At 54.4% G+C, this 25411-nt stretch overlaps 14 protein-coding genes across 14 annotated transcripts; 7 read left to right on the forward strand and 7 right to left on the reverse strand.

Moving 5' to 3' along the window:
- Positions 1 to 1327: 1327 nt before the first annotated feature.
- BAUCODRAFT_62968 (uncharacterized protein) lies at positions 1328 to 2653 on the reverse strand (the record flags this gene model as incomplete). The annotated part of the gene is made up of 2 exons (XM_007674483.1): positions 1328 to 2476; positions 2537 to 2653. 2 exons carry the CDS (start codon positions 2651 to 2653, stop codon positions 1328 to 1330), a joined length of 1266 nt encoding a protein of 421 aa, XP_007672673.1.
- A 95-nt stretch (positions 2654 to 2748) lies between these two features.
- BAUCODRAFT_30644 (uncharacterized protein) lies at positions 2749 to 3871 on the forward strand. The gene has a single exon (XM_007674484.1). The coding sequence runs from the start codon at positions 2913 to 2915 to the stop codon at positions 3537 to 3539; it is 627 nt and encodes a 208-aa protein (XP_007672674.1). The 5' UTR covers positions 2749 to 2912; the 3' UTR covers positions 3540 to 3871.
- Positions 3872 to 4298: 427 nt separating this feature from the next.
- On the forward strand, positions 4299 to 6076 carry BAUCODRAFT_367508 (uncharacterized protein). The gene has a single exon (XM_007674485.1). It carries the CDS (start codon positions 4387 to 4389, stop codon positions 5746 to 5748), a length of 1362 nt encoding a protein of 453 aa, XP_007672675.1. The 5' UTR covers positions 4299 to 4386; the 3' UTR covers positions 5749 to 6076.
- Positions 6077 to 7143, forward strand: BAUCODRAFT_367507 (uncharacterized protein). Its single transcript, XM_007674486.1, has one exon. The coding sequence runs from the start codon at positions 6405 to 6407 to the stop codon at positions 6954 to 6956; it is 552 nt and encodes a 183-aa protein (XP_007672676.1). The 5' UTR covers positions 6077 to 6404; the 3' UTR covers positions 6957 to 7143.
- A 187-nt stretch (positions 7144 to 7330) lies between these two features.
- BAUCODRAFT_21826 (uncharacterized protein) lies at positions 7331 to 8128 on the reverse strand (the record flags this gene model as incomplete). The annotated part of the gene is made up of 1 exon (XM_007674487.1): positions 7331 to 8128. The coding sequence occupies one exon, from the start codon at positions 8126 to 8128 to the stop codon at positions 7331 to 7333; it is 798 nt and encodes a 265-aa protein (XP_007672677.1).
- Positions 8129 to 8442: 314 nt separating this feature from the next.
- BAUCODRAFT_367515 (uncharacterized protein) lies at positions 8443 to 9349 on the reverse strand. The gene has a single exon (XM_007674488.1). It carries the CDS (start codon positions 9249 to 9251, stop codon positions 8757 to 8759), a length of 495 nt encoding a protein of 164 aa, XP_007672678.1. The 5' UTR covers positions 9252 to 9349; the 3' UTR covers positions 8443 to 8756.
- A 368-nt stretch (positions 9350 to 9717) lies between these two features.
- Positions 9718 to 12043, forward strand: BAUCODRAFT_367501 (uncharacterized protein). The gene has a single exon (XM_007674489.1). The coding sequence runs from the start codon at positions 9938 to 9940 to the stop codon at positions 11969 to 11971; it is 2034 nt and encodes a 677-aa protein (XP_007672679.1). The 5' UTR covers positions 9718 to 9937; the 3' UTR covers positions 11972 to 12043.
- Positions 12044 to 13213: 1170 nt separating this feature from the next.
- BAUCODRAFT_63384 (uncharacterized protein) lies at positions 13214 to 13960 on the reverse strand (the record flags this gene model as incomplete). The annotated part of the gene is made up of 1 exon (XM_007674490.1): positions 13214 to 13960. A coding segment is annotated over one exon (747 nt), but the record flags the coding sequence as incomplete, so codon positions are not given.
- A 666-nt stretch (positions 13961 to 14626) lies between these two features.
- On the forward strand, positions 14627 to 16104 carry BAUCODRAFT_128817 (uncharacterized protein; the record flags this gene model as incomplete). The annotated part of the gene is given in 2 exon segments (XM_007674491.1): positions 14627 to 15188; positions 15208 to 16104. The coding sequence occupies 2 exon segments, from the start codon at positions 14997 to 14999 to the stop codon at positions 16102 to 16104; spliced, it is 1089 nt and encodes a 362-aa protein (XP_007672681.1). The 5' UTR covers positions 14627 to 14996.
- Positions 16105 to 16125: 21 nt separating this feature from the next.
- On the reverse strand, positions 16126 to 17622 carry BAUCODRAFT_45077 (uncharacterized protein; the record flags this gene model as incomplete). The annotated part of the gene is made up of 3 exons (XM_007674492.2): positions 16126 to 16914; positions 16970 to 17064; positions 17127 to 17622. Coding segments are annotated over 3 exons (1380 nt in total), but the record flags the coding sequence as incomplete, so codon positions are not given.
- Positions 17623 to 17884: 262 nt separating this feature from the next.
- On the reverse strand, positions 17885 to 19512 carry BAUCODRAFT_367757 (uncharacterized protein). Its single transcript, XM_007674493.1, has one exon. It carries the CDS (start codon positions 19066 to 19068, stop codon positions 17944 to 17946), a length of 1125 nt encoding a protein of 374 aa, XP_007672683.1. The 5' UTR covers positions 19069 to 19512; the 3' UTR covers positions 17885 to 17943.
- A 444-nt stretch (positions 19513 to 19956) lies between these two features.
- BAUCODRAFT_63556 (uncharacterized protein) lies at positions 19957 to 21345 on the reverse strand (the record flags this gene model as incomplete). Its single annotated transcript, XM_007674494.1, has 2 exons — positions 19957 to 21084; positions 21175 to 21345. 2 exons carry the CDS (start codon positions 21343 to 21345, stop codon positions 19957 to 19959), a joined length of 1299 nt encoding a protein of 432 aa, XP_007672684.1.
- Positions 21346 to 21622: 277 nt separating this feature from the next.
- On the forward strand, positions 21623 to 22531 carry BAUCODRAFT_30651 (uncharacterized protein). The gene is made up of 4 exons (XM_007674495.1): positions 21623 to 21719; positions 21775 to 21790; positions 21844 to 21996; positions 22049 to 22531. Exons 1-4 carry the CDS (start codon positions 21689 to 21691, stop codon positions 22095 to 22097), a joined length of 249 nt encoding a protein of 82 aa, XP_007672685.1. The 5' UTR covers positions 21623 to 21688; the 3' UTR covers positions 22098 to 22531.
- A 1592-nt stretch (positions 22532 to 24123) lies between these two features.
- Positions 24124 to 25405, forward strand: BAUCODRAFT_145493 (uncharacterized protein; the record flags this gene model as incomplete). Its single annotated transcript, XM_007674496.1, has 3 exons — positions 24124 to 24490; positions 24565 to 25166; positions 25226 to 25405. 3 exons carry the CDS (start codon positions 24124 to 24126, stop codon positions 25403 to 25405), a joined length of 1149 nt encoding a protein of 382 aa, XP_007672686.1.
- Between the last annotated feature and the right edge of the window lie 6 nt (positions 25406 to 25411).

Below are 25411 nucleotides of genomic sequence, written 5' to 3' on the forward strand. Positions count from 1 at the left end.
TCGTGTGTCTGCTCGAGGCCACCCTCACATAGTGACTAGTAAGACACCAGAATGCAGTGTATCCGTGGGCCATTCGCTGCAGATGGTGGACGCCGATGATGACCCTGGCCACAAGTCGCTCGGCGATCGAGTAGTACGTGGCTATCAGACTGCTACGGCGCCAGGGCGTCTCGATGTTGGCAGGCATGCGGCGACGAGGAGCGTTGCGGAGAGAATCGCGAGGTATCGCAACCGACGGCGTATGATAGGTGGATCACACCGAGTATAGGCGACAGATAGCGCGCCAGCTTGACCGGACATCACGGCAGTCCCGTCCTTCGATGTTCGGTATCGTCGAGATTAATTTGGTCTCCGCAATCTGGCGAATTTCTTCGAGGATTGGCGACTGCTTGAGCACCTTCTTTCCATTCGGGAGCGGAGCGAGCAACAGACATGTCAGCTTGCTCGTCAGTTGCAGCCCGTTTCTCTGATCACGGCAGCAGCCATTGTGGCCATTCTGTCTTTGTTCTTTGTTCGTGATGTGGCGTCCACACGTGCTCTCCACGTGTGCACCGCATTCGTAATATGAAGAAGCTTCGGCATTGTACGCAACGACAACGTCAAAATAGCCGTTGATGCACGCCCCACCTGCACGTGTTTGCCTGCGTTCACGTCATGGCATAGTGGTGGGCTCCAGCCATGCCTACGAACGTTGAGTGTACCCCGACATGTGCGAAGCTCCTAGGTAGGATGCAAGGGTGGTCAGAGCAAACGGGAATGTTAATACTCCCGCCGTGTCAAGAAGCCCAGGCTCTGACTGTACACGGAAGTGAATCTTTGCCCTTGCGGCGGCATCTTCTCAGGCGCTCACGTCGTCGACGGGGACAATACTAGACCGCCAATAGTATTGACACGCCAGGGCCCCGTGATTCGTCGGTACCAACCCGTCGGACACGGTACGATCCTTAGACACAGCTTGGCCCCATGCGTTTGCACGTTGCAGACAGCTCCATGAGCCGCGGCAGCAGATCGCTCGGTCTGCAGAATCCGGCGCCTCTCCATGATCCTTCCCTCTCGGCGTACGTGTGTTAGGGTGAAGGGTCTATTACTCGGCTGGTCAAGTGCTACGTGCAAGAGTGGACTCATGGTCGTTATTCGCAGCTGCCTTGCTCCAATGGTGTGTCCTTAACATTCTCCAGGAGCTCTGTAGCAATGACACGAATTTACTGGCTACGGCCGAAAATCTCACAACCAGACAGCGCGACAAGCTGAGCTGGACTGAGTGCGGGCGGTCTGGACCGGCGACGCCCAGTCTATGCACGGACACGTATCAGGCTGCGGCCAGCCCTTAGGAACGTCGCTTGTCGGCTATTTCCTCCCACTGCACACCCGCCCATTCTTCGACATAGCCTATGTCGTCTTCGCTCTTCTGCCCGTCCTGACAGTCTGCACCACAAACCGCGAGAATGATGGTGCCCCAATCCATGCCGTCCAGGCTTAGCTCGTCCGCTTCCAGTTCCGTTATTGCGTGAGGGGTCAACTGAAGCTCAAATGTTCGCGCGGCACCACAGTTTGTGCACCGTGGAAACCGCGATGGTCTCATCAGCGACCCGTTTCCAGCGGCCCGCGCTTTGATGCTTGCCACGTCCTGCAGAGGTGCCAAGAGTTTACCTACCGTGTCAGTCCGTGAGTAGAGGAGCGGCTGCCCACCGAACTCGTAGCGAAGCACCTGCTCCGGGTTCTGAGCCAAACGGTCAGCAAAGCGCTGGAACGTCTTGTCCATACTGCTCTCGAAAGCCGCCTTTTCATCAGTGGAGCTACTCCCAGGTTCCGTTTCCATCGCGTTCGGATCCAGTCTCGCTCTGGATGGCAGATCCTGCGAGGTTGCATAGAGGTACTCCTTATCTGCATCGATGTAGTACGCAGGGAACGGTTCCGGAAATGTTGCCTTGACCGGCCATGGCTGTGCAGGGCCAGTCGTTCGTCGTGTAGTAGCGGGAAGATCTGTGCTTGACATTCGCGCCTTCTGCGCAAATGTCTCGGACAGCGAGTCTACTCCAGACTTCTGTGCTGATTCCGGGGCTGGTGACAAAGACCTTACGAATGGGTTGGCACCCGCTGCGGTTGCTGTCGCGGAAGATGAGAACGGGTTGGCGCCCTCGGCCCGCTTTGCTTTGACACCAAAGATCATCTCACCAACGTTGGCCGGTTCTCGGGAGGCTTGCGGCTCGACTGCCCGGGACTCGGTGCTTGATGCCGTGACGGCTGGCCTCGGCTGATCTACTCTGGTTCGCCTCGTCGCCCTGAACACTCGAACACTGCCTGCTTTCCGTCTGCATGGCTTCCTTTTGCAAATCCAAGCGTAGAGTCTGCGTTCATGCCCAGGAAATTCTGCAGGAAGATCACCGTTAATCTGCAATAGTAGGTTCATCAACCCATGACACACTAGACATTCAGCGAGCTTGCCGTCTGGTGCAGAGATATCATCGAGCCATTTCTGCCGGCTGGGTCAGCTTGATAGCCTTAATCGGAGATAGCTGTTAGGTGGCAGACATACTGGATGTCCGCCTAGCTGGCTGAAGTCGTCCGAAGTCGGTTCCTTGGAGGCGTAGCCTAGTAGTACGTTAGTCGCGACATCGTCAGCTTCAGACGAATCACTATCGTAATCAGCCATTGTTCATCGCTCATCCCAGATCAGTAAATCATGATCGAGCGAAGTCTGGCAATGCGAAGTCTGAGTGCTGCGGCCGAAGTTCAACCGAGGTCTCTTGATTTCGGAGCATGGCAGGCATCTTCCTACTTACCTGCCTACACACTGAGTGCCGTTGATATAAACGTACATCACCGAAGGGGGAGACTATTGGCACGTTCGAGCTCAGGCATGTCGATAGTCAGCTGACGTCGACTTATCACGTGGAGCGCTATGTACACTGATGGAAGCTAACACTGAACCCATTGTCTACATGGAGCGCGTTTTGCATGAGGAAGACCTCGTGGCCCAGAAAGGCTTACTTACCCTTCCGCCGGAGATACGCCAGCAGATATACGAATTGGTCGTTGTCAAAAGCCGCAACACAATCACGATGCTTTCCAATGCGCACTGTTTCCAGTCTGAGGTGGGCGCCACTCAACCCGCATTATCCTTTGTCAACCACCAACTTCGGCGGGAAGCTTTGGACGTCTTCTACGCGAACAACCTTTTTTTGGCCGAAATATCTCTCCGCGAAGATCTGGAGTCGGCACGGCGCTGGCTGTACGCTATTGGCGAGCAGAACGTCGCTTGTCTGCGTAGGCTGGCATTGTGCGGCTGGACACGACTGCCTTTCGGACATATGACCCGAAGACAGTGGGTCAGAGTTGTACTGGATCTCAAAGAAGCCGATATCAAATTCGACGAGGGCGAATCTTACGCCGAACAGCATCCGCAACTCATCAGGATGGTTGACGAGTTAAAGTCTAGTTTTCAAGGACTTGTACGGTCGAGGAAAGGCGAATCATTTGATGCAGGTAGTCTTTGGTGGTTCATGGAGGCGTTCCATCTGAGCTGCGTCGCATATTAGATGAGATCGCACGATCACGTTCCAGGATACAAGGGCGCTTGTCGCTCGTAACTTCTCGTATACCAGACACGCCTTGCAAATGAGCAGCGAAGGTGAGGAGCAGCCCCTGCCCGGTTTTGCGAAGCCTGTACGGTGGCTACACAAGTTGGGTGATATGTCCTATCGTGTTCGGGAGTCGTTACGGCTGCAAGAGTGTACTCTCTTCATTTTCAAGGGAAGAGCAAGCTTCGTCCAAGCGCAAAGCCGCGAGCACTTAGCAAACGCAAATTAAGCGTGTAAGATTGTTGTGGTAGTGCACCAGCTTACATTGTCCAGCCGATACGCTTGACCACTCGCGCTTCCCAAGTAAATCGCGACATTGGCCTGCCCGACTCATGTTAATCCCATGTATGGAACTGTAGAGGATGACCTCTGTGATTGGAAATGAGGCAGAGCCGTTGTGGAGGAGAAGACCTTACTAAGCGACAGCATCGATCGAGACGGACGCTAAGCCGTTCTATTTTAGGTCTAGACGACGACTGTTCGAGTGAACGCTTGCCCCTTAACCGCGCTCCAGAATCTGACCGCAGCTTTTGGCACAACCAAAGTCAGCCATGGCGTCTCAGCTGGAATGGCGCAGCTGTTGGCACTCGACGCCGCTTAATGCTAGATTCGACATCAGATATGGTATAGTACTCCCCGTGCCTTCAGTTCCCGTGCCTGCACAACAACCTCTCTTCCCTCATCTCCACCTCCCCCACTCGGAGCACCTACTGGACCTTCCCATCTCCAGAGCGAAAGTCGCCCCTCCGGACAGCGAGTACGAGGGATCCTGGTAACTGGAGGAGAGGACTTACATTTCGAAAGCATGTCGGCTTCTGCACGTTTCGCGCGGTTCGGTGGTGGCTACGGCAGGATGTCAACCTCACAGCACGCTTCGTCGTTCAGCTACTCAATCACGAGACCATACCCATATCGGTGGTTTACGCCGGTTGTTGTGGTGGGCTTCATCGTCTTCACCATCTTGTTTTCCTTCCTGAACCTTGTAACAAGTGGCTATACACTGGTAGTCCAGCAGTCGGCTGACCCCAATGCGACGATGGCCAACAACGGAGTATGGAGCCGCCACATACCCGCTTTTCTAACGAACAAAGTACAGCCGTCATGCCAAACCGTCAACGTGCCCCTGGGAAGCGAGCTCTTTACCAACCAAACAGCGCTCACTTACACCCTGACCGATGTATGGCAGCCGAGTGGTGGTGGAGCTGCAGCTGGCAACGGTGTTGCACCATCCCTAACCTACTTCAACAACATCCTGGAGAACTGCACTGTGAACTCTGTGGAAATTGACTATGCCGCCATGGATCGTACAGCAAGTCAGTTTGCCTACTCCGAGTGGGGCGCTGTCGTCCGCACTTACGCCACATGCTCGATCGTCGGCACGAATGGCACTACCAACTTTAATGTAACTCAAGAGTACGACTATGTGCCATCTGACGTTAGCGCGATGACGCTGTACACGTTCCTGGGCACAAACTTTCTGTCACGAAACAAGACGAGCAAGTCGAGCTTGTTCTGGGGCGAGTCGCTGATGTCGATGTATTGGGCGTTCAGTACCTATCAGATGCAAAACATACGAGCGAACCAAACTTCGAACAACCAGCCGGCCGTCCGCAAAGGCACGATGTACTTTTACCCGAATACCAACAAAGTCGTCAGCAACATGACAGATCCCGACTTCTTCCAGTGCGATTTCCGGTTCATCATCGACAAATCCTTGGGTAACTACGACATAGTCTATCCGGGCAGCTATGGCGAATACAAGGAGCATACTCAGCTCTCGACTCTGCTTAGCATGCAAGCCTATCCTAATATCTGGCAGGACGCTGACATCCTTGCGAAGGCCGCTTACTCCACGGTGCTTGCTGATCTGGGACAGTCTTCCGCAAGGTCAAACATTCTCTTGGACCCTGATCAGTTAAAATACTTTACCGCCAATTTCAGCGAAGCACGACATAATATTGCGAATGCCTACCCCGGACCTGCAGTTAGGCAATACGGGACTGAGCAGTCTGGGCCTTTGGGTACGACACCGTCAACACTAAGTGCCTCGTACCTGTGCCAGGTACCACAACGCAAGTCAATTGGCAACCTCCTCATCTCCGTCTTGGTAGCGGACCTGGTTTTCCTGCAAGTGGTATGCAGACTAATGACTTTAAGCCCAACTTGAACAATGCTGACATAGTCCTAGGTCTGGTTCTTCTTCCGGCTTGGGGTGGAAACTCTCATGACTCGTAGGCATCCGGAGTGCAACAACTGCTTAGGTTGCGCGGACGCTGGCGGCGCAGGGGCGCAAGTGATCGCCGTTGGCGGCGGCAGGTATAGCCGCGACGTCTCTCCCGCGAGGACACCTATCCAGATGCGCTTTGACAATAAAGATGATTCCGAGATGGAAATGGGTGGTTTAAGACCTCTAGTGATGAGGGGAAGGCGGTCGTTATCTGGTGGGATCAGAGATTTCTCTGGCGCAAGCTACGAGAGCCGTGAAAGGAGCGTCAGCCGGACGAGGTTGATAGGCCCTGATGGGGAGGATCTTGCACTGCGGGGCTGATGTGTGAGGTTCTCTGCAGGGGGGAGCGTAGGCGCTTTGGTCGGTTTGGGTCTCTAGTGTCTTCTGCCAGTCACCTGCTTCCCACTTATAGCAAGTTGTGATCCGTGCTCAAGACATTATTCTGGTGACATCAAGATTCACAACACGCTCGATCAAAACCCTCGTCGTGTTCGCATCTTCCTATGAACAATTGCCAACGGGGAAGCCACATTGTGCCCATCACCTTGTGAACCAAAAGACAAGGTAGGATTGCATTGCGTTCTGTACCAATCACAATGCCTTCAGAGCAGCCACCCACCGTTATGTCCACCGACCAAACGTCGGAAGAGCAGAGTAACATCGACATTTGCAAGCAATACATGTCCATCGCTTACTCTCCGACGGACAACAATGGCGCCTCGTCCGTGCAACACCTATGTCATCAGGACGCCTGGTTCTGGGCTCCCAGCACCTTCCCTAACTGCGAAACACCCATGGACTACGCCGAATCTCACGCTCACGTCATGGCCTCCGTCAATGACCTCCACATTATACGCTACGATCAAGTCTTCGCCAAGAACGGACACGTCTTACTACGATATACGGCTGAAGGCAATTTCAAAGGCAAACCGTATATGGGCATTGAGCCGAATGGAAACCATGCCCGGTGGAGCGCGGCCGCAATCTTTGAAGTGGAGGATGGCAGGATTAGGAGCTTTACGAAGGATTGGGATCAAAAGTTGATGCAAATCCAGCTGGGATGGGCGCCGGTGAATGAGAGCGACAATCCAAGGTGGAATCTGCAGACGTTGAGGAACCCGGAGGAGGCGAGGAAGAAGAAGGGTTGAGTTGGAATCACAGCTGGATGGTCTACTCATCCGCGTGGTACAGTGCCATGGTCTCCGTAGCAGCCGAGACCACACCGATGCTTGTGGGAAGGTTCACAAAGTCCGGTAACGCTAAGCACTACAAATCCCTAAGCACTACAAATCCCCAGCTACAGTGAACTGTAACACAACGCCGCCGCCTTCACAGTAGGCCTTCGTAGGCCTTCGCACGCCTTCGCCGGCCCTGCACCTATGATGGGTCGTCGTTCTTGTCGCCCAGGGCAATGGAGTTGTTTCTGGACTCGGTTCCTGATACATGGAAATGCATTGCGGATATGCATTGCAGATACCTGCAGTGCAAGCATTCTATCCGCTACCGACATCGAAGGGCGCGCTCAAAGCAAGAAGGGGATACTTGCATTCGTCCAAGCTGGTTTCGGCATTGTCTTCATCACATCAAAGAACGCCCTCTCGCCAGTTCTCGCCTGCGCGCACTTTACCTCGTGGACGAAGTTCGTCGGCAAGTCGTTCGCGAGCACGACAGGGCTTAACCTGTTATTAGGCGAACCGCACAGAAAGACGTCAACCAGAAACCTTCTCGCGGGCGAATCTTCAAGCGTGCCATCGCATATAAGCCAAACCATATCGGCAACAACAATGTGAATGGTCTCGCCCTTACGTGAGAGCAGCTTGGCTCTCATGGCATCCAGAACATCATGCTGGAACAGGGGGTCTATAAGCGCCTCGCCCAGAACGTATGCGGCAGCCAGCTGTAGCCAGTCTTCGTAATGGGCTTCATCGTCATCGTTCGAAGGGTCGGCGAGTGGCAAGCCAGCCATGTATAGCCAGTTCACGTAGAGGTTAAAGGCTTCCGGGTCCTGCTCTGGCAAGAGGATAAGGCATGCCTTGCAGTCGTTGGCATTGTGTGGCGACCATTGAGGCTTGAGTTTTGCCTCGAGAAACCGCGACGACTTGCACAGCACAGGATGATGAACCGTAAACTTCTCGCTCGTGTCACCAACTTCGACAATAACCAGTTCCTGTCGTGCATCAAAGCGCCGCCTCATAGGTAACCGCGGATCTGAAGGCGTTGCAAACGCAACGTTGGTATCCATAGCCTTCCGCTCGAAGGTTGCGTCGTATAGCTGGAAATTGGACGCAAACTCCTGCAGAGCGCCAAACACTTCACTCATGGTGTCCCAAGAGATCTCACGAGCGATAGTGGCGTACTAATAACAAGTGCTCCAATGATTGGAATGTGGAGAGCAGACGGTGGGCTTCAGCCGGCCATGCTATCGTAAATCAGTAAGCCTGGTCGACGGCGGTATCGTCGGGTCAGCATCGTCTCTGAACCGCATCTGACAGATTCAGCATGCGCTCACGGCGGGAAGTGGATAGCGTGGACAATCTGCAGTGTTCATCCTGCGGTGGCATTACCCGCTTACTGCAGCCCAATTGTCGTGGGGCTGATGCTTGACGCTGTCAGCCTGCAGGTCAGATGTAATCGGATTACAATACCCATAATTTCTCATCTCATGGTGGTTCTGTAGCTAGTCAGCAATTGATAGATCTGAACATTGCTTGCACTAACGATTAGATTGCCGTAATTCGTTAGGTGTACCCTGGAACAGTGGCGATGTCTGCACGTAATACCAACGTTCAAGTATGAAGTATTGAGTTCGCCCAGAGTTCAGGTCTGCCTCGACGACCGTCGAGCCTGTTGACGCATAGCACGCACTGGTTTTTTGTAGCCGTTCGCGCAGGCTGACTGCAAGACGCGTTTCAGGGTAGACGTGCGATATCTGTCACGCCTCCTCGGCCTCATTCCACCACTGCACCATCCCCTCTTTTCTTCAGCTCTGTTTCGAGCAATCCTCTGGCCTCCTGCATCAGCTCGGCCTCCTTCTCCATGCCAACCTTGTTGCCTCTGCTGTTAAGCCAACCGACATCAAAGTTGCCGAGCCCACCGTTCGTGATCTTCTCTACCCCAGCTGTGCTTGAAGCATTAGAGATTTCCCGTTGCAGTGGGTTCACCGTCACGATGGTGGGCGCTTCTGCGGCGATAATGCCTGCCTCCTCGAGGGCATAAGCCTGCCTCTTCATCTTGGCATTGAATGCTTGGATACCCACATATGCCGCTCGCGAATGCTCATCAAACACTTCCGTGCGTGCGTCGACACTGTTCTCTTGGTTTGGCGCGGTGGGAGAGAGAGCATTGATCGCTTGGCTCATGTGTCTCAGCGTCTCAGTGAGGCTTGCACTGATGTCGTTGAGCTCGCGTATTCGTTCCGCAGGCGTGATCTCCAAGACGGCCATTGCTCCGGGAGCATCCTCTCAGCGGTACGTGAGTAGACTTGCTTATCGACGGTATGTGAGAACAGAAGGTTTGCTTGCCGGCGCACTGCATGGTAAAGTGGAAGCCTAAGGCATAAAGTTGTCAGCCTTCACTTCAACTTCCCAAACACTGAGACACCTTCAGTGCATACACTGTGTCGCTTCCCATGAATGCCGCCCGAAGCCACCCATCGGTCTGTTCGGGCAGTCACTGATTGAGTCCATGTGATTGACGCTTATCACACGCCATGGCTGCGCAACCGCCTCCGCCAGCGCGGACGGCAAGCGTTGGCCCTCCAAGCGCAGGCGGCATGAATTCGACGCCCGCAGGAACGCCTGGTGGACAAGGCCAGAACCCGCAACAAAACCTGAACCAGATTGTGAGTCGTTAGTCTGGAGTCAACTTGTTGTCCGGATCGTCCAAGCGAGCAACCCCAGAAACCTCCTCTGCACAATATGGCCTCGAATTGTCGCGGATTGGCGTTTGCGTCCAAATTGTCACATACCGACTATGCCCGTGTTGTGGGCGCGCTTCTAAGTCGACCTAACGATACCACGGTTGTGCCCGCCACGGATTCATTATACCAGCCTTACACGAGCAGTATGCTAACATTACACTTCAGGTTCTGGAGTATCTTTCGAAGAAGGGCTACAGCCGAACGGAGGCTATGCTTCGCAAGGAAAGTTCGAATGTCGCGACACTCGATGAGCATGGCCAACCTGTTGCTCTGAGCTTTGCGGACCGTCTGGGTGGCCAACAGTGGTTCTTCGCTTTCAAGCTTCTCCGTGAATGGATCGACAACATCCTTGACATCTACAAGCCCGAGCTAAGGCGGCTGCTGTGGCCACTCTTCGTCTACTGCTACTTACAGTGCGCCGCCGATGCCTATTCGCGTGATGCACGTGACTTTTTCTCCACCTACAGCAAGTTCTTCGAAGAGGAGCATAGCGACGATCTGCGCGCTCTGAGCGGCATTGATCTTCCAGAGCACGTCCAGGAAAATGAGGTTGCTACGATCTATCGTGAGAATAGGTATCGGCTTACTCTTAGTAAGATGGCCTTTGCAACCTTGATCGAGTTCTTGGAAACGAAGGAGAGCGAGGGTGGTAAACAGATCACTTTTCTTATTACAAATCACCTCTTGCTACGCACCGTCGATCGTGCGGCTTTGGGAGGCGCCCGGAGTCTGCAACGCTTGATGGAAGAAAAGCAGGGCGAGGAGCAAGCACCAGCGGAGGATGAGGGCATACCTGGACACCACCCAGGTTCCGCCAACCTTGACCCCAATGCTACTAGTGCGCTTAACCGTCTTGCGCTCGGACCACTGCCAATGGAGCCGGATCTGATGGAAGATGTCAAAGCAGAGCTGACCACAGAAGACTTACTACATCCTCCGCCACCCGGACGAAGCTCGCTATCGGAACAGTTCGAGCAGCGCATCAAGACCGAGCCGCTTGACGATACTGCGCCGCCTAGAGATGCCATTCCGTTTCCAGCGTCCACGGCCCGAGATGTTGCGATGGAGGTGCAGAAAGTGAGGGAGAACCGCGACCGCTTTCGGATCGAAGGCAAGACCGGAGGCGTCGGACCCGGCGTCAGCGTTACTATGTTCACCTTCCATAATACCTTCGATAGCGTCAACTGCATCGAGTTCTCTGGCGACAATACGCTCGTCGCGGTCGGCACGGCAGAGTCTTACATCCGAGTGTGGTCGCTGGAAGACCGCGCTCTTACATCGCCGCAAGATCCCCCAGGCTTCCAGCCATCTGCTTCCCGCAGGCTGATTGGTCACTCCGGGCCCGTATACGCACTTTCCTTCTCTCCGTCAGCCGCGTTGCCGGAACCGCGCACGAACGGCCACATTCACACAACTACCTCACCGGACTCACAGCCGCGGTACATGCTGTCCAGCTCAGCAGACACCACCATCCGACTTTGGTCCCTCGATACTTGGAGCAACATAGTTGTCTACCGCTCCCACAACGCTCCCGTCTGGGACGTCCGCTTCTGTCCGCATGGCCACTACTTCGTGTCCGCATCTGCAGATCGTACCGCTAGGCTCTGGAGCACTCCGCAGATTGCGCCTCTACGACTGTTCGTCGGGCACGACTCCGATGTGGAGACCGTTGCCTGGCATCCAAATGGCGCGTATGTCTTTACCGGCGCTGGTGTTGGTGACCGCACGGTGAGGATGTGGGACTTGGTGAAAGGCACCCAAGTCCGCATATTCACTGGTCATGCGGGTAATGTCACGGCCATCGCTTGTGCGCCGAACGGCCATATCGTGGCAAGTGCGGACGACAAGGGCACGATCATCCTCTGGCATCTCCGGTCGGGTCGCTTGATTAAGCGTATGCGTGGCCACGGTGCTGGCGGTATCTGGTCGCTCGATTGGTCGGTCGAGAGTACGGTGCTCGTGTCCGGAGGCGCAGACCAGTCGGTAAGGATTTGGGATGTTCAGCCGCAAAAGGAGACTTATGCGAAGACCAACGGCGATGTCACGAAGATCGATGGCGCTACCGTTGGCGGCGGTAATACCTCAGTTAGTAAGCCCAGTGGTGGTGGTGGCGGGAAGCTGAAGGGGAGGGAACAAGCCACTCCTGACATGATCAGTGACTTCAAGACCAAGAAGAGCCCAGTGTATAAAGTCAAGTTCACGCAGATGAACTTAGTCATGGCTAGTGGGGCGTATTTGCCCTGAAGGAAAGAGGCACGGGCTATAAGGTTGGCAATATGGTTGATGATAAATTAGCGTGGAGTTGGAGGCCTTGGAGAGACTTGAATCCATCTACGCTTACTGGTATCTACATACCACATCGAAGTTACACACAGCTGTATCTCAATACCTAATCTGCCAGCCTGCTTCTCTCCCTGCGGTGGAAGATGTTGCGAATACTCAGAGTCCGACCCCTGGGCATACCAGCCGGCAAGGGCGGCGATGACGCATTTGGCGTGTAGTGCACGACACTGGCGCTCGCCGTGGTGCCATTCGGCTTGTCACGCATGGTTGCAGCAAGCGGAGTCAGCGGCTCTGCAGCCTTCGGGAACAGACCAAGCCGCGATGGCGGGCGAGGGTGTTCAATTCTGCTTTCTGCCTCGCGAGTGGGCGGTTGAACCTGGGCAGTGGATGGACGCACACGCCGGTCCTGATTTGCGGCGACAGCAGCGCCGTCCGGCGGAAGGTCATCCGGGGACGTGATGTGCTTCATGCGGTGGGAGACGCGGCGTGCGAAGCCAGTGCTAACAAGCGCTGTCAGCATACAATTGCTCTGATACAACGAGTTGTGGTGTAGTCTTACCTAGTCACAGAGTCCTTTCGCGGAGCAGACTCGGACATTGCATCAAGTACCGTATCTGCAGCGCGGCTGCCATTTCGGCGTCGCCCTTCATTGTCCCGGAAACCCTTTAGCAACACCGCTGTGCTATGGCTCTTGGATCGCGCCACCGCGGAATCGGCGGCTGCTGCTGTCTCGTACGCCGCTTGACTCCGTGAGCGTGCCAGCTTCGTTGGGCCCGAACGCAACGCAGCAGTTGCGCGGTCAGGCGGGTTGCTCCGCAGGGGGTTAGTATGCTTCAGGAACTCAGCGAGCTCAGCGGTACTAGTGTTCTCCACTCGAGCATCCCTTGGTGTACCTGCTGTCTTTGGGCGCTGCGGAAGGCTATATGCGGCGCTTGCACTTCGTTTAGCCGTATGCGCAGGCGATTCCGGCGACTTCCTAGGTCTCTCATAGCGCTGAGCAAACGGTACCGGATGAGCTTTGGAAGTGGCTATCCTTGCTGCACTGCTTGCGACATCGGGCTCTCTGGGCAGCGGTTTGTTGAGAGAGAGGCTAGCAGAAGAGGTTGGGGTATGAGTCTGTTTAGCAAACTTTGACCGCAAAACTGGCGAGACTGGGGCAGTTCGCGCAGACTGCGTCGGCGACACGGATCGTTTGTGCGACCTGTTGCGACGACTTGCCGCGGCAGCGAGTTTGGACATCTGACCGGTAATGGTGCCCAGCTGTATGAGACTGTCGCCGAGCTTGTTCCCTTTTGTTTGCAATTCCTTCATGTACGTGGTCCAGCCCTGCTCGTTCCCGCGCATTGCGCCAAAAACCACGGCAATGTCGTCTTCGCCTTGAGGCCATTCACTTTCCACACTGCTAAGGTAACGTCGTAGCTCTTGAGTGGCCTTGAGCCCTTGTTTGACGTCCGACAATGCACCGTTCATCGCGCGTGCTGTGCGGTCAATGATCTCCTCGATCTTGTCGTTTCCGTCCAGCAACTGCGTTCGGAACTTCTTATCGTCTAGCAATTTGTTGAAGACATCGAGATGATTCATTGGCATTCTAAGATGTCGTAGCCGTTCTTCAATATCCGCTATAGCAAGGTCGAAGTCCTGCGAGGTACGCTCGAGGAAACTGTCGACTTCATTCACATGGATTTGGAGAATCTTCACGACTTCTGGGTTTGATTTCGCTTGGCCTTGCTGCAGGAGATGCAGGCCAAATACTACCTGCGCCATGAGCTTCATGACCGGATGATGCTGCGTGTTGGCGGGTTGTCTCCATCTTGTCGCCCAAGAGTCGTCATATTGTTGAGCTTCGAGGAGCTGTTTCCGTCGAGTCTCCGCATCTACGTCGCACAATGCAGGCGAAGCATCAGCTTCCTCAGTAGAGTCGCGGATGCTCTCCTCAAAGGCCGCCTGCATCGAAGCTACAGGATGTTCGGGTGTTTCGATTATCGAGTCCTCATCATCGGTGGTATCCGTACGGTCTGGACTAGAAAGGGAGTGATATTCATCACTGCTGTCACTGGACTGCACCTGGGCCATGCTTTATGTATGGTTTCAGGTTTCAGTTATCCGTTAGCCAAGCGCCTTAACATGGCTAAGTCGTCGACACCTCCCAGACTACAGAGACGATCAAAATGTGCAGATCGTCTAACGGCCTCGCATACGCGCAAAACACTGATAGGTGCGCGAACGCCGTGGACAAGCAAACACTCTGCGTCCAAGCAAGATAACTAAGAGACAGGAGAGAAGGGAATATGAAGACAAAGTGATACAATGTCCCACAAGCAGAAGGTTACAGGACGGTGTGACAACATCTCATCCAGCACGCAGAGAGCTGCTGGTGGGAGATTCGAAACAGGGGAGCTCAGCCCCGACAGCAGCCTGTGCGGCCACCGGATCCATTGCCGCGACGGTCCCCTCGTTCGTGTACGTGGGCATCGACGCTTTTACCTCAGCGCCACGCCAGCCATGGCTTGTCTTGCGGCTGGGATTGCCCAAAAGCGCGCCGACCCTGCTTTTGCCCCATTCGAGCGCACTCTCGTGCATAATGCATACTAGTCCCTCTCCACTTTCTGCTCCAACGACGTGTTGTGTATGAAACGCACCAAACCATCGCATCCATGACAACGGTAGCACGGGAAAGTGCGGGTCTGCCTTGACGTACTGACTCACCCATCGCGCAGTCGTACAATCGCTGCGGCCGTTGAAACTACGTACAACCTCGTGAGTGGCGCGACGCCCGGCCAAGCAGAGCCTAAGCATTCTGGTTCCGCACTGCTAAGGAACGTCATATTGGGCGTCTCGCTTGAGGTGATCAGATGGACGTGCGGGCGTAGGCACCTGACGGAGTGAATAGGCGTTGATCGCTTCGCAACGAGATTGTTCCACATGTCCACCGCGGCGCCCTTACCGACATCAAGTAGTGGGTCTTCAAGCGAGCCCAAGATCACACATGACTTTGATGGCGACGTCAAGATATTCAACCACACGTACGGTAGTCGCGGCGAGCTTCGAAATTGCTAAGCACTCTCCAGCAGTCAGTGCAGCGACTCGAGCAGCGGAACGTGCAAGTTGTAAGCCGAACGATACGCGGTTGCCTTTGCGTATATGTGAGACACAGCTGACCCCACTAACTCATCAATGTGTAGGTGGCGGAAATCAAGTTCCGAGTCGGCGGACCTGCTGCCAAAGAACATACCTACTCCGTGACCGTCAATGACAACTACCTCGATGTTAAGGCTTTCAATCAGCGCTTCCTCCCTTCTGCAAGCGATCTACAAAGCGCGCCGTCTTCGACGAGTAGCAATGGGCCGGAACGACCTTCTGTCTTGCCGGAGTCTGGAGCTGCTGCAGACGACGATGACGATGTGATCGAGGTGCCCCCACCCAAGCGTGCACGTACGGAATCGGAAGTTGACCCTATGACCCTCCACCATACAACGGACACGAACAGCTTACTACCGGAGACAATCGCCCTACTCACACACCGAAGCTCGAGCTCTGAGATGAACTTTCTAAAGCAATGGCACACCGAGTGGGTGAAACAAGGCGGCTGGCTTTATGATGCACTTAACACAGTCGAGAAGACGACTAGAGAGGGCCAGGTCGCCACATCTAAACAACTAATAACATCCCAAGACGTACTCGGAAAGGCTATGAACGCCGCAAGCGCGACCGCCATGTCTGAGCTTGCAAACATCACGAGGCTCATACCTTGGCTAGAGTCCTGCCGGCAGACAAATGCTCACAAAAGTCAAGCTCGCGAGGAGAAATGGCGTACGAATAGCGCCACTTTCCACGACCAGGCACGGAGAGAACGGGAGGCAGCGGGGAAGAAGCTGCAGTCTGAACTCGAGAAGCAAACAGCCCTTCTTCTCAAGATTGCTGAGTACAACGGCATTGACGTTGATGACGTCGACGTCGATAAAGACGAGCCCAGGGAAACCCGGGAACTCAGTCTCGGCGCGCAGCTTACCGCAGAGCTGAACATGGAAGCTAGTCGTGCCGCAAGTGCTCTGCGAGAGAAAGAAGCCATCAACCTCGATAATGTTGGACGATGAGACGAACTTGATTCATGCATACTACCAACCACGCCACCTAAGCCAACAGTCTACGATGCTGTTAGGATCGGGCGTGTCGGAGTCTACAACGAGGTACCAGCCGAAGTTAACACCAGCGATGCATGCATGATTGGTCCAAATCAGCAACTTTTCGCCAATTGACAGCGGACGAACATCGCTCGCGTCACCTTCCCAGGTCAGAACACCGTGCTCCTGTGAGATTCGGCCAACTATCCAGCCGGTCCTGGTTCCTTCGGGATCATAATGTGGCCCGTGTGCTGTAGGCCAGGGTGATACCACGCCCCAGCCTGGATAGCTGTGGCACGGTTCTCGCCCCAAGACTATCGAGCCTGCGGCAATCAGAGCTTCTGGCCTCTCGCCTCTGTCAGGGTACAGGCTTGCGACCTCGACAAGAGTCCTCAGCCCAATGTCTGAGAATGACAGAAGACTCTTGGTCGGCGCTGATAGGCTTTGCCTCGGCCTTGCACGCGTCGCAAGCTGCTGCATATCCAATACTGGATAGACTCCCGCATGGATCTCGATGGTGAAAGACTGATTGAGCTTCTCGATCATTGCCCGATAATTTGACGCCTCTACCGTGTCTTCCAGAAGGTTCTGTATTGATGTCGCTGTAGGGGTAGCGCCGATCGAGAGGGTCACTTTCTCCGCGTCGCTGCTGGCACTTTGGTGCGCACCGGTAACTTTGAGAAACTCGATGGCGCCTTGCTCAAGACCTTCTAGCTCCTTAGCGAAGTGTTCCAGCGCCTCCTTGGGGCTGGTCACAGCATATGAATGCCCCATGTGGGTATACTGGACTGAGTGGTTAGCGTGCTCGAACCCAGTCTGTGCATTTCATGGAGCGTACAAGGCCTGCTAACTTAGTGCGTTCGGAGGATTTCAGAGCGTATGCGATATCGGCGAGTTGGCCTGACTGCGCACTGACGCCCTCGCGATGGTAGCCTTAGAGGGAGGGTTAGCGATGCCCCTGACAATCCGGTGGGATCACACATTGCTCGACCCACCAACATCTATATTGATCCAGACGGGAATCTGACCAGGCCATATAGCCGCATCAACCTGCTCTAAAGCTGTAGTGTGGGACGGATGGTCAATAAAGACACCAACTGTGCCCTCGCCTAGCGCTCTAACAATGCTAGCCAGCCGGGGTATGGACGACGGCGTCACAGGAACTCCATACAGAACGCTTGTTGTTCTCCGAGCGGTTTTGCACTCGAGCAACCATGGGAGCAGATTCTCGATCTCGGAGACCGTCGATGCGACCAGCTTGACGCAGTCCGAATGCTCACCAACTTGAAGCTTCGTCAACTCGGTCGTTTTATGCGTCTTGACGTGCGCTCTGAAGGTGACGTTGAGTGCCTGAACTGCTTCAAGCATCAGTCGACAGTTACGACGGATGACCGCCACATCAAGAATGGCAGCTGGGGGCTGAATGTCTTGGATATGCCTGCCAACGAAATGCTGCTTAAGCGCTGATGCCGAAGGGCTTGGATACAGCAGTGCAGCCGGCACGGTTGACATTGCTCTGGAGTGTTCTACACCTTACGTTGTCGTAGTGAAGAAGCTATGGAGCCTACCACAGTATCCGAGGTGTTATCAGTCAACGATGAATATGCGATTGAAGAAGAGCGAGGGAAGTGCAATGTCATTAGTTGCATCGCGGCATAGAACGCCCGAACGCCGATCCGTTGGCCGAACCCTGAATCACATTGCTGAGTCGTCTAAAATGAACCAGAACCATCCCATTCGCCCCTATGCAGTTCACAAGTTACCGTGCCACCGCATGCTCACGTGAAAAAGAACTCCGGTATATGTCTCTAACTAATCGACAAGGATCGGCCCTTCTCCATGTTGCCTACGGGAACCATCTTCCAAGCCTGCCTTCAGCTTTCCAATCTCTCGGTTCTTGTCATTGATGGCTCTGGTCTTGCTCTCAATGTCTTTCTGATAACCCGCTATCGCTTCGGGGGCACCGCCATGTCCCCACATACGCTCGAGATTGGCCAGCTTACGAGTAAAGTCTGCACGCTGCAGGACCAAGTCCTGACGCTCCGAGGCAAGCTTCTCGATCCTTGAAACAATCCAGTCCAGTGGAGGTCGTGTATGCGGACGCCGTGCTGTAGTGGGTATGTGTCCGATGGCTGGGTCAGTGATCGCTTCATGCTTGACAATAGGACTTCCAGTCACCGATGCTGCAGAACTTATTGCGTCAGTAGCACTTGGAACCGGCTGCTTCCCCTGTCGGCGGGCGGTCAGTGGCGCGGTGACTTGTCGCAGATCGTCGTACTGCATAGCATTGCCTGCGGACGTCGCATCAGCTGTTAAGGTCGTATCGGCGCATGCAATCGTCGGCATGAGCGCCGCTGGGTGGGCACTGGGTGTCAACCCTTCAGGCTTGCCCCTCAAGCCCCGTATGACATCTTCTACGTCCTTCACTATGATACTCTTACGTTCGTGGGACTTTGACATGCGAGCATTTACGACCCCTTCGAGCGCTTCGCGAGCCTCCGCCACATCCGGAAGCAATCGAGAGACGTGCTCTAACGCTTCCAGCAGATGGACGGGCCAACGCTGTGGCTGGCCATACAACCGCGAACCTTGGGACCTCGGCGTAATATCTTCTGAGAGCCACTGCTCTACTGGACCTTTCCAGCTCGATTTGATGCGCTCAACGACGGCAGCGTGGCTTCGCTTGGATCGTCGATGACGCGCTCGCTGACGCTTGCTTGAAAGACCTTTCGTGTTTGCGGCATCAGCGTCTGCTTGATTCCGGTTGTAGATCATGCGGTCTTCGGGTGACTGCAAACCACCATAAATGCATTCATTGAGCGCTTGAGCTTCGTCGATCTGTGTGATACTCCCTGTCGCCGCTTGAGCTGCCACTCTGTTGACGTATGAGCTTTTAGAGGGCCCGGCAGACATGCAGGCTATTGGCGCTTGATACATGCTTGATGCTGGGGTTGATGAGGGTTGACTGGGTTTATACCGCCCGGCTTTCTGACTCCAATTATTGGTAGCGTCGAGTTGCTGAAGGTTTAGTCGCGTATATAACTGCAGCACTCCCTATAGGAAGAAGTACACAACGTAGTGATTCGGGATGCTCGAATGGGATGTGCTTCGACACGAGACACTAGGGACGACTTGTTTGACAATGCGAGAGCATCACCTACCTTCGCAATTTGCAGCATTTATACATCCGAGACACATTATTGTCTATGCTGTTCGACGGTGTTCTCATGACAGAGCAGAGGGACGATGCATGTTTACGGCACAGTCAGGCTGTTGTTGAGGAGTTCATATGAAGTTCAGCTTCGTCCAATCAGGCGAGCAGCTTCCACGTCCGAGCACCCTACAGCGCGTACCTGCATCGCCTCAATCGTCTCGATGCGGCACATCTGCTGTCACCTTTGCGGATCAGCCTGTACTTTGAGAGGCTGACAACTGTTGAACGCTTCTTGTGAGACCTCACAAAGACACGTCAGCGGAAGGCCGCCTCGGCACGCGCATCGCTGCGGTCCGCACGAACCCGCAGATGCCTCGCACAAGAGCTCATCCGATGCATTTTGTTGTTACCATGAGGCTTTACGTTCGCGTGATGCGAATGCTGGCTCATGTATAGAAAAGCACGGAAAGTGGTTGAAAGACTGAAGCTGCCGTAGGTCGAATTAATGCATATGCTTCGCCCTTCCAGCTACCTGCTGCGCTCAGACCTTAGCAATGGCCCTCAGATTGGCAACCAAGTATGAAGTGTACAGCTCCGACCTCGGCCTGATCAGGTTGCGAGTTGTTGTAGTCAAGTCTTGCTCGTGCAGTATCGCCTTCGGAAAGTGTAGATCAACCCATCGAAACAGCATCGGCTGCAAAACGCTCTGCATCGGGTCCGGAAGCTGGTTGAGGACGGTGATCCGACGAATCTATGTCTTTGTAGTTCACGCCGTTGGCGTGGTCGTCGTTCGCCTGATTAGCTCCCGAGGTCAAACCCAACTCAGGGCCTTCTGCACCAGGGTCGAGGTCCGATTGGACACCATCCTTCGGCATGTCCTCGTTGTTGTCGAGAACGCCATCTGCATGCTCATCATCGTCCGCTTGCTCAGATGCTGCCTTGAGCTTCCCGCCTTTCCGTTTCGGGATAACTTGCACGAACGCTTCGCCCCAGTCGCCGCACTCCAGCCACTTCAACATGATCTCGTTCACGTGATTGGTAGCCAGCACCTTCCGGCTTTGCATCTCCATGAATTCGCCAATTGGTAGCCTCGCTGTCTTGATACCACGTTGCTTGGCACGCTTGTAGCAGAGACCTTTCTCACGGTTCTTGTCTACCAGTCCGCCGATGATGTACGTACTGTACGGCTTGAGCTCAGACAACGTGTCGTCGGCTTCGGAAGTGAGGTAGACGACCTCGCCCTCTGTTCTCAGCTTCCCTTGAGCTTCGTCGTCAAGTTCTGCGTAGGAAGAGAAAGACGCAGCAAGCTTTCCGCCGCGGCTCTCGTCCACCATCGAAGTTGCGGATTCCTCAGCAGCTTGCACAAAGTCGCAATCAAGGAACCGGACCCCGCGCCACTCTTTGTAGTGAGTGAGAACGTTGTCGAAGCGCTCCTTTAACTTACCTTTAAAGCTGCACGCGGCTAGGTGAGCTCGAAACATACTTTTCTTGTTGTCGGAGTAACACCGAGTGATTTGAGCGGCCAATGAGATTCGTTCATTATCTTTCATGAGATCATCGAAGTCACAGTCGATCAGAAAGGTTACTGGCAGCTGCATCGGCTTTTGCTGCTTCAGTTTCTTGGTAACCGGAAGAGGTGCGGACTCGCCATTCAACTGACGTGCTTCTCGCTTTCGTTCGCGCTTAGCGATCAGCTTCTCCTTGCGGATCATTTTGCGGTCTTCGCGTTTAGCTTCCCATTCTTGCTTCTTGCGGAGTCTCTTCTGTGCATTTTTAGACAGCGGTGGCTGTTCGTCAGTCTCCGCCACGTCGCTGTTTGCGACGGGTGCAATCTCAGTGGGATTTGGCAATGATGAGACCCCCTCACGATGCCCATACAGATCCAACACTGTAGTGTCTCCATTGTCATCCTGAGTCGACGATACAGATGGGCCTGGAGCAGTATGAGCAAGAGAGCCATTGTCGCTCAGTCCTCGGGCTGTCGCTGACATGGCAAGATCTTCGCTTGGTGACCCGTGACTAAGTTTGCGCATCTTCGCAGGTCGCTCGTCCGACTGCATTGCGCCTGCTTCCACTGTCGACACACCCATGAGAAAATCATGTACACGTTCTGCATGGTGGACAAATTGTCACTTTTTTTGTGCTTGAAGTTGTCTGGTGGATGACTCAGCGCCATTTCCGATGCGAGGCACCTCGGCACGAGGCAACACCTCCCACAACTCCTACACCTCACTACGAGCGAGCATTGTCCTCTATCCACACCACCCCTCACCACTACGCGCCCCCGACAACATGCCTCAGGATATGCCGCCTACGGGCGGCTACGAGCCAGTCCAGTACAGACGCAACCTACCTATCCGAGGCTTCAGGCCAGCGACCTATCTCCTCATAGTCGCTGGGGTTATGGGTTACGGGTGGTACAGAGTCGGACAGGGTGCGTACTCGAATGCCCCCTTGTCGTCTCGAACACTGCTGACGATCAACTGTAGGCATTAGGGAGCTAAAGTGAGCTGTAATCCGAGGTGTATGGCCTTCAAGTGTAGCTGACTGCCCGACAGCGAGCTAGCGCGTGAGAAGATGTGGTCGCGCATCCACCTCATCCCATTGTTACAAGCAGAAGAAGATCGGGACCAAGTGAGAAGGTACTACGCAGCTCAGGCAATGGAGAAGGAGCTGTTGGGCGGAGAGAGCAGAGTATATCACAGTGACAGGTATGAAATGGCCACGACACACTGTGATTATGGCGCTGACACGCAGCGATAGATTTGTGAGGCCCACATACGCTGTGACACCGTCAACAGTTACGAAGTAGATCCGGAGCGGATTTCGCATGATATCTACATTGTACACATGGAGCGTATCGATCGTGCCAGTTACTCAACGCTAACAACATACATTCGCAAGCGCATGCAACAAAGGTCAGTGTCCAATCTGCAAGTCAGGGGCCTTCGTGCTGGATCCCACATACCACATAAGGGGTAAACATGAGCTCACGCGTAATGACAAGCGTCTCGTCTTTGGGCTTGCCTATGGGGCGATTTTGTCTTGTGATACGCTCCCGGTTGCTGGCCAATGCGTCTAGTAACGACATCTGATAAACCAGTGTCAGGCCTCTTGATCCAAATCGTTGCCTGGGACTTCACGGTGCCCTGTGGTCAGCGTAGCAACTGCTCGTTCAGCTTTTGCAAGTCTGTTAGGTACTTTGGCGAACTGTGAAGTGCGGTTGCAGCTGGGTGATCATACAAGCACGAGTCCGGGATCGAGTTATCTGCAATGGCATTCCGATTACATAATGCACCAAAGGCACGCAACGTGACGAGTTGGCTAAGGAAGAAAGCTGAAGCTGAAGCTGGGTAGAGATCAGCATACGACTGCCGGTGGATACCACTACTTCACATCGCACGCGAGATTAGAGTTACGCAGCAGGCTGACCTGCAATCAATAGAACGACCTGGCCAGTGCTGACTCGCTTACAGTACACAGTGCAGTCTCAGCTCAGCAGCGCTAACAGGAGCATGATTGACTCGTAGACGTCGCAGTCGGTGATCTGAAGAAGTTACCACAGACACGGTAGCCGCCACATTGGCAGGGTTCGTCGCGGAAGAAGGCACTGCAAACCAGCTGCGAGGACTGATTGCGGTATAATCTACGCCTGAAGGTAATGCGCTAGGCCTTGGATCAGCCTTCGTCTGTCGCTTGCTTGTGGATACAGCCCCTACTGCAAGAAAATCGACGACCGGGTCCTAATAGGTTGGGATCTGCACAGCCAGCAACGTGGTACGTGTCCGGTCCAGTACTGCCGGTTTGCAAATACGATCGTTGCCACAATCTGCACCGCACCCGCAATTCGCAACGTGGTCTATCGCTGCCGCATCGTCAAAGTTTTCTCACTGACACCAGAGTACGCTTCCCCAGAGCTCACCATTGCATCCGCACATAACTCCGGTCAACTACTTGCCCAAGCCGCTGACATAGTAGACTGAAGCATTCACGAGACTTACCGTTATCCAACATGCAATGACTATGGCCGCCTCGAACATTCCACAGTGCCCCTGCTACTCCGTGAGCACAAGCGAGGGAAGGGACCTGGTGCAGAGCAAGCGAACCAACCCCCAAAGCCCGTCAAGCCACTTCAAGACGTTCCGTACCACCCTTCTTCAGTTCCCATACCTTACCGGAACAGCTGAAGCAAGCGATTGGTAGGTAAATGAGCAGCGACCCCACGGCTAAGCCTGCGCGACATACGGCATCGCGCCAACAATCGTAAAGCTTGGCCGTTTATGCGTTCGTGTTCCGGCCAATGTGGATTGGCCGATGTGAATAGGAACATGTCTAGTACCCATCGATGCTTCATGTGTCACTGCGTCGCAACACTATGCCGCAGTGTATGTCACCACAACTTGCGGGTGATGGTGGGCAACGCAATGCATTGTCGACCTGCAACAATAGAAGACTCGAGCCGTACAGCGCACAGTGAGCGTACCATGACCGAGCGGAGCCTGCCGAGCACGCTAGGCCATCGTAAGCTTTCGCGCCTTTCCCGTTCCGCCTCCGCCTGCCGTGTCTGCGCCCTCCACTTCTGCAACGCTGCCTCCTTCGCAGAAAGCTTCCCCAACTCTTATACGAGAGGTGGAGCACATAAAGTTCAGATATGCCACTCAGCACTGCGCAGCTGCGCACGCGGGATGCTCTCTGCGGCGGTGTTCCAACCCGCCAAATTTGCGTTTGCAACACCTCGGCTTGAGTTATGGCGAATACTTTATCAATGCGAAACCGCCTAAAGATCAACGACCTGCTCAGTAGTCGCGTGTCCCCAGATCTTCCAAGAGAACAAGAAGATGCTCTCTTTGACCTCTCTTTGCTTGGCTACGGTCTTTCTCACTACCTCCGCTTCGCCCCTTTCTTTTCTCAGCAACATCAAGCACGCTAAGCGAGCAGTGACGCCAGTCGTGTCTGGAACGCCGCAACTTCTTGGAGTCGCTTTAGACCCAACATGGAATCGCGACTCCTGCACCTCGACACGCGTACGCAAGCGGGAGCTGTGGACATGCCGTGACAGCCAAAGCAAGACGGCCTTCTTGAGCTCCACTGCGTCTTGGACGAATGCCAGCTCGGACGGCACGCCTGCGGTAGTTAACGGCGTCCTGCCGATGTATGGCACCAACAACGTCAATAATGCCTACTTCCCTGTACAAGCGGATGAATGTAAGAACAAGGCTTTGTAGACGCTCATACAACAGTCCGAGACGTAGCTGACCCTCCCACCCATCAATTTGCAGGCACAGCGCCCGCCGGCAACTGCAACAACGGAACTCGCTATGCTCTCTGGCCGGATACTAGACCTCTTCCAGTCGACGTCGGCACAGACGGTAGCATGTCGTTGTATACATGGATCAAAAACGTCCATCTTAGCGGCTTAACCGAGCTGAATCCGAACCCGCCGACGAGCCTCTACCGCTCTGACTTCGTGCCCACCCAACCCGTGAACCAGCTGCCGCCCGTAACGCTCGTAAACGAGCAGTTCTGGCCCGCTGGCAGCATCGCGTTCGGAGATTACGGCTTCGTCATCAATTCCAGCACCGCCTACCTGTATGGCGCAATGAACAATACCGGCGGTCCCGCTCTTGCCAAGGTGGCGGTGGGCAAGATCGAGGATCCTACTGCCTATAAGTTTTGGAATGGTACAGCCTGGACTACCACAAAGCCGGGCCTTAATGATGCTAATGCCGCAATAAAGAACGCTGGTACCGGCGGCCAGGGCACCTTCTACTACAGCGAGTACTTCTCTTCTTACGTCTGGATCGGTGCGCCAGCAATTGGTTGCAATGCTGCTTTCCAGATTGCTACGTCGCCTACACCGTACGGTGACTGGACGAATCCGGTGCGTATCAGATGGTTGGTCTTACGAGTTGTCGCTAACGGTCCTATCTTCATGCGCAGTCGACGTTCTATACCGGCGTCGCAGGAAACGCTTCTTTCTGTCCCGCATACAGCCAGCAAGCACATCCCGGGCTCAGCAAGAATCATGGCAGTGGGAACGACATCTACCTGACTTACACCAAAGTTGACGCTGGTTCAGCTGGGTATAGTACGCCGTTGATCCATGTCGTTTGGCAGTAAGACTTG

The sequence above is a fragment of the Baudoinia panamericana genome (assembly GCF_000338955.1).
Source record: "Baudoinia panamericana UAMH 10762 unplaced genomic scaffold BAUCOscaffold_2, whole genome shotgun sequence".
Lineage (NCBI taxonomy): Eukaryota > Fungi > Ascomycota > Dothideomycetes > Mycosphaerellales > Teratosphaeriaceae > Baudoinia > Baudoinia panamericana.